Source organism: Laccaria bicolor, genomic scaffold (assembly GCF_000143565.1).
Source record: "Laccaria bicolor S238N-H82 LACBIscaffold_16 genomic scaffold, whole genome shotgun sequence".
NCBI lineage: Eukaryota > Fungi > Basidiomycota > Agaricomycetes > Agaricales > Hydnangiaceae > Laccaria > Laccaria bicolor.
This window is the reverse complement of record NW_001889887.1, coordinates 390,057-396,668: the sequence shown is the minus strand read 5'-3', so window position 1 is coordinate 396,668 and position 6,612 is coordinate 390,057. Positions and strand designations below refer to the sequence as shown.

The 6,612-nt window shown below is 45.6% G+C and overlaps 3 protein-coding genes across 3 annotated transcripts; all 3 read right to left on the bottom strand.

Annotated features, from left to right (window-relative positions):
- Window positions 1-1,749: 1,749 nt before the first annotated feature.
- LACBIDRAFT_299328 (uncharacterized protein) lies at window positions 1,750-2,091 on the bottom strand (the record flags this gene model as incomplete). Its single annotated transcript, XM_001882279.1, has 3 exons — window positions 1,750-1,791; window positions 1,849-1,977; window positions 2,026-2,091. The coding sequence occupies 3 exons, from the start codon at window positions 2,089-2,091 to the stop codon at window positions 1,750-1,752; spliced, it is 237 nt and encodes a 78-aa protein (XP_001882314.1).
- A 1,822-nt stretch (window positions 2,092-3,913) lies between these two features.
- On the bottom strand, window positions 3,914-4,831 carry LACBIDRAFT_328315 (uncharacterized protein; the record flags this gene model as incomplete). The annotated part of the gene is made up of 2 exons (XM_001882278.1): window positions 3,914-4,664; window positions 4,698-4,831. 2 exons carry the CDS (start codon window positions 4,829-4,831, stop codon window positions 3,914-3,916), a joined length of 885 nt encoding a protein of 294 aa, XP_001882313.1.
- Window positions 4,832-5,131: 300 nt separating this feature from the next.
- LACBIDRAFT_328314 (uncharacterized protein) lies at window positions 5,132-5,574 on the bottom strand (the record flags this gene model as incomplete). Its single annotated transcript, XM_001882277.1, has 3 exons — window positions 5,132-5,183; window positions 5,209-5,441; window positions 5,500-5,574. 3 exons carry the CDS (start codon window positions 5,572-5,574, stop codon window positions 5,132-5,134), a joined length of 360 nt encoding a protein of 119 aa, XP_001882312.1.
- Between the last annotated feature and the right edge of the window lie 1,038 nt (window positions 5,575-6,612).

The window sequence follows — 6,612 nt, the reverse complement described above, 5'->3', positions numbered from 1 at the left end:
ACACCTGGGAAAATACACAGAGGCAGAGAAGCTGGAGATCCAAGTTCTGGATGCAAGTACCAGAATTCTTGGAGTGGAACACCCAAATACAATCACTGCCATGTCAAATCTAGCAGCCACATATCAAAAGCTGGGAAAATACACAGAGGCAGAGAAGCTGCAGATCCAAGTTCTGGATGCAAGCCACCAGAATTCTTGGAGTGGAACACCCAGATACAATCACTGCCATGTCACATCTTGCAGCCACATATGGAAACCTGGGAAAATACACAGAGGCAGAGAAGCTGTGGATCCAAGTTCTGGATGCAGCCACCAGAATTCTTGGAGTGGAACACCCAGATACAATCACTGCCATGTCAAATCTTGCAGCCACATATGGAAACCTGGGAAAATACACAGAGGCAGAGAAGCTGCAGATCCAAGTTCTGGATGCAAGTACCAGAATTCTTGGAGTGGAACACCCATATACAATCACTGCCATGGCAAATCTTGCAGCCACATATGGAAACCTGGGAAAATACACAGAGGCAGAGAAGCTGCAGATCCAAGTTCTGGATGCAAGCCACCAGAATTCTTGGAGTGGAACACCCAGATACAATCACTGCCATGGCAAATCTAGCAGCCACATATGGAAACCTGGGAAAATACACAGAGGCAGAGAAGCTGCAGATCCAAGTTCTGGATGCAAGGAACAGGATTCTTGGAGTGGAACACCCAGATACAATCAATGCCATGGCACATCTAGCAGCCACATATCGACATCTAGGAAAATACACAGAGGCAAAGAAACTGGATATCCAAGCTCAGAAAATGAAGAATAAAGTTCCTGGAGCAGAATCTCCCCTTATGAATTCTAGGGAAAAAGGTATGAAATGAGCTTCCTTTTTTCTTTTTCACTGACACTCATATTTATATGATTAGTGCATTCTCTGACCAATCTTGCCAAGAGGATTTCAAAATTCAAGTCTGGGATGATGCATTCATTTCATAGTAAGAAACATCTCAATGATGGCTTAGCAGGAACTAGTACTTAATTCTTCTTCCCCAATGCTTCCATCCTTTTCACCTATATTCATTTTCACTGAAATTCTGGCTTCTACTCATATCTTGATATTCTGTTTAGTATGTTGAATAAATTTCTCTTTGTCTGACTGTTTTAATTAATGATTGACTGTGTATGAGTTTATCAAAAGCATCTCATGATTCACCATCCCATACTTTATGTCTGTGCTTGCATTCAAGCCTGTCTTCAACTCTCCTGTTGAGCTGTCCATTATCCTCCAATGCATCCACTAAGCTACCAATGTGCATCAAGGCCTCTTCAAGTTACCTTAGTTTTGTTGAACTGCAGATACAAGTCTGCAATAGCAGTGCCAATAGCAGATACAGTTATGTTGAAGTGTGCAATCAAAGTACCTTCATGAGATGTAGGAAATCTGAATTTTAAATTTTGGCAAGAACTTCAGCCACCTCAGGCAAGTTAAAAAAACTTGATCCAGTATGTATATTTTTTCTTTCTTAAAAACCCCTTACTTTTCCTTTACTTGCCATCAATGCAATTATGTCAGAAACATCCTCCAATTTAGTGCGTTAAAGCCTGTGTGTTGTGGAATTCACTATCATCATGCTTGTGCCAATCTTGAGTTCAAGGCCAATAACTGTCATGAATCATTCCACACCCATGCCCTCAAGACATCCCCAAGACAGACCCCTCACTATGATACCTTGTTTCTCCATCCCTACTTTCTATTATCTCATTATCTTGTTATTCCTTGTTCCCATACCAGGGACCTATTAACTGACAAGTCTTTAGCTTCAGTCTTCTCAGTTGAAAATTTGACTTCCTACCATGCTCAGCTTCTTCCATAACAGTGTCTTTGTCATGTGTGATGCTCCCACTGCTGCTCTTGCTGGAAGACTTGCTGACAGAAGAACTAGATGCAGAATGAATGGTGTATGAGGCAGAATTGACATGATCTATCTTTTCATGAGTAATTAAAAATATTGAGAAAAATGACTGCATACCCTCGGGTCCTCCAATAAGATGGCAGTTTGGGATTTTGAGGTTTGAAATATTCTGAGAGAGTGCATCCCAATTCCAACCTGAGTAAATGTCCAAATGGGCTGATTGGGTGTGCACCATGTGAATCCACTGCACAGCTTGTCATCCCATGTTCTGAAAATCAGTGAACCACACTTGAATGTTCTCTCCCAGCATGTGCCCATAGAGTGGGTTCATACGATCAGGGTCTAACACCAATAAAACTGCCAGGTGCTGCATGGCAATGCAATTGAATTGAAATTGAGGAATGTAAGTGCATAGTGTGATGGGCAAAGAAGGGTTGATAGAGATGGAATGTGCTGCTGTGCATGTTATGACTTGCACTACACAGTGTAGTGCCCACCATAATGAGGTGCCAGTGGCAGGGTCAAGCATGTAAAAAAGCTGGCTCTTAGGAAGTGAAAGAGTGATGAAATTATTGGCAATGAGTGACCAAAATCCTTATGAACTGATATGGTTGCTTATTAAAGTCTTCTGTCAGGGAGCAAGCTAACATTCCATATGCCATCAGACAGAATTTCTGTCTATCTTCTGAGGACATTCTGTCTCTTCCCCATGCATGAATAAGTGGATGCATGGTATAAACACTTTGGATGAAACCAGTTTGACTAGGCTAAAAGACAGTAATACTCCAACTCCCTCTTTGAAGATGAGATTGTCCCATTTTCCTGTGTTGTGAAGCAGAAGCAGTGTGGAGTCTATTATAGAGCTTGCAAGAGGCAAGGCAGACCTCTTCCAATTATCTCCACACTCCTGAGTAGCAGCATAGGAAAACATTTCCTCAGTAATACCATCAAAATGAAAGAAGGCAAAGATTGCCAGCAGAAACATTGCACTCTTAGCTGCCTCAGCTCTTTGAGAATCATCGCTTTTAGCTCTATGCTGAATCTCTTTGAATGATAGCTCCAAAGTCCCATACACGTTCTGTTATACGTAGATGCCCCTCTGAAAGCTGGGTAAGATAATAATCTTTCTCTGTATTGAGAGTATTCATCAAGATAGTTTCTGATGTCTGTGCTCCCAAAAGCAATGAAAGCACCAGCCTGATCAATAGCTAGGGGAATGCAAAAGAGCTCATTCACAATCTTGGAAGCCTCAGCTTGTAGATCTTCCTGAGACTCATTCAACCAAGCAGCACTTAAGAGTAAAGAGATGGCATCAGTTTCTTCCATCTCTTTCACCTCAAGAGAACTCTCATGTAAAGTCAAATGTTTTAAGCCAGAGTTGCGACTAGTTATCAGAATATTCCCTCCTAGCCCAGGTGGAAAATATTGCTCCAGTTCCTCAGGTGTCAGATTATCAGCATTATCAAAGACCATTGCATAGTTTTCTCTCAGAGAGCTAATCCACTGTAAAGCAGATTGAGGTGAACCATCCAGAGCAGAAGACTGAGCCTTAGGAAGGTTGCAGATTCCCTTCAGTCCCTGTGTGATTGTACCAATTGAAGATGCATCAATCCAGAAAACATGGGAAAAGCTCAATACTTTCCATTCCTCCACTGATTCCTACCGGATTCCGTGGATTCCGGCTGGAATCCAGGAATTCCGCGGAATTCCAGGAATTCTGTGGATTCCGGCCAGAATTGACAGGAATCCAACTGGAATAGACAGAAATTTCAGTACGAATCTATACTTCTCAGTTCCCCCTACAATTCCACTTTAGCTAGATGTCATATGACTTAATCTGCACTTATCAAGACCTCCTGAATTACTTGTGTAATGCAGTCAGTCAATCTATTATTCTATTCTATGCTGATAACTTAAACTTAGGAATTGCTTATGATATTCAAATTTGAACATGGATAATTCAAGTGTATTCACTAGAACTACATGAGATTATTCTACTACAAAATTATCCTACTACATAGAGTGTTAAAGGGAGGGGGGAGGGATGGAGGGAAGGGGGAGAGGGGTGAAGGAGAGAGGGGTGATGGGGAGAGGTGATGGGGAGTGATGGAGAGGGGAGGGAGTGATGGAGGGGAGGGAGTGAGGGAGAGAGGGGGGAGGGAGGGAAAGAGGGGGAGGAATGGAGAGAGAGGGGGAGGAATGGAGAGAGAGGGGGCATGGAGGGAGGGAAGAGGGAGGGAATAAGGATGGAGGGAGGGAAGGAGGGAGGGAGGGAAGAGAGGGAGGGTGGATGGAGTGTTGGGGACTGATGGAGGGGGGAGAGTGTGGTGGGGAGTACTGGGCCTCGTCGCTGTTCGTCGGCCTGTGCTTTACGTCGTTCCTGTCGTGTCTTCGTTGACGTGCTCGCCGTCGTCCGTTGACGTGGGCGTCGTCCGCTGACGTCGTCGTCGTCGTCCGTTGATGTGGGCGTTGTCTGCTGACGTCGTCGTCCGTTGACGTGGGCGTTGTCTGCTGACGTCGTCGTCGTCGTCCGCTTATGTGCTCGTTGTCCGCTGACGTGGGCGTCGTCGTCCGCTGACGTCGTCGTCGTCGTCCGTTGACGTGGGCGTCGTCCGTTGACGTGGGTGTCGTCCGTTGATGTGGTGGCGGTCCGTTGACGTGGTGGTGTGTGGGTCGTCTGTTGGCGTGGCCCTCCGTTGACGTGGTGGGGCGCTGACGTGCTGTCCGTCCCTCGTTCTGGGCGTGGTGTTAGCGAGCTGGGTTGGGATGAGTTTGGGGGGGGTGCTCACCTAGGACGACGAACGACGATTTCGTCGTTCGTCGTCTGGCGACGTGGCAACGTGTTGCCGTGCTTGTTTACTAGGGTTGTTGATGTGGCGTTGAGGCGTCGTTTGCCGCGTCGTGGCCATCGTCGTTGTCTCATCGTTGTGGCTGGTGTGCGTGGTGGACGTTGGCGATGTGGTGTGTAGGCGTCGGTGATGATGGTGGTTGGAGAGAGATGTGGCGTTGTTTGTTGATGATGCCCAAATCAAACGTCGGCAAACGCCGACGTTTGATTTGGGCATCAGGAATTCCGTTCTGTCTGATTCCGTGAGCATTCCTTCCGGGTGATCACCGGAACCATTCCGGCGGAATTTGAATTCCATTCAAAATTTCGCGGAATAGTTTGATTAATTTGGCAGGGCCCTCTGCCAAATTTGATTCCTCCGGAATCCGGCAGGAATCAGTGGAGGACAATAAAGACCTCGAAAAGCTGGGAACCCATGAAATGGGGACTAAGTAGTATGGTGGAGTACTTACTAGTCAGACATATCCTCAATGAACCTCAAACAAATCTGAGTCTTCCCGATACCCCCCATGCCATACAACAAAAAGAATTTTTGATGGCGGAGTTTATCGTTGCTTTCGGCAGTAAAATGTTTCTTCAGTTTTGTGAGAACATTGGTCTGTCCTGTGAAATGAATACTTGAGTTTGGTTTTACGGGAATCGTTGTATATATTGTTCTGTTGCCAGCACTAGTGTAGTAATTGATCTGTGCAAAATACCAAGTGATTAGCTTGCGATAAGAGGCATCAGAGAACTTCACTTACAGCATTGGCGATGTTTATGTTGCTGTCAGTTATAACAATGTTCTGAGCTCCCTGGAGGACATTAGGTTGGCTCATGTTGGAAGTATAACAGATGGGGGCGAAGGAAAGAAGCAAGAATCATTCGCATTTTGCTGGGACATCCAAGCACTCACGTGACAGCACAGCCCAAAATTCTGTCACCTGGCACTCAGAACCTGGCTCAGAGAGGCATAAATGTTCCTGTGCAAGACTCAGTGGGCCACCTACCATACTTAAAAGATGGACTGCGACGTCAAGCCGTATCGTCTATCCAGATGTCAGTTTTCTCCACATCTTCACAACTAGGATCCATTTTGCTAACTTCTCATTTCGTAGGATTTGCTTCATCAATAATGTTCGTATGTATCTTTGGTTTGATTTTTTTCGTGTGTGATCACTCCTGACAGTGTATACGCGCACTTAGGCACATTATTCATCCTCGGGAAAGCTGAGTGAGGTAGAGTCGATGGGGCAGACGATTGGAGAATAATGATGTCAAGTGGCAGCTGGAAGTTAAACGCAGGCCAGCGGGGAGTCGGGGGCCAACTCAATCTTGCTTAACATCTGTGGCTCTTCACCTTGTTTGAAATTCAACGCTGTCGATGGACTAGGCAAGTAGACTGTTGAAATCGACTCAGCAAGCGCGTGTGATCAAGGCAAGGTGGGGAATAATATTCCAGTTGTCTCTGGGTGACAGAGGCAAACAGATGGGTAACTACAGTACAAGACTTCATATATATATTGTAGACTACAAAATATAAGGGGATAAATGCAAAACACCCCTAAGAATGCACGGAAACAATCAATGGAAGAAATGTACCTGAAATCAAGTGAAATCCGAAGATGGGGCACATTGCGCATGCTCATAAAGCTCCCAAAATTCCAACATAGACATTGGGAACTAGATCAATGCGGTGGCGGGAGTTCGAGCCACAAATGTGGTGGAGATTCACGCAACGGGTGTGGTGGAAGCTCGCACCACCAGCAGGACAACCGCGACTCGCACCAGACCAGACTACACAGTGCACCTTCACGTTGGTGGCATCACAGTCGATCCCTAAATCACAAGGCCCCTCAAGCTCAAGTCAAACCAGA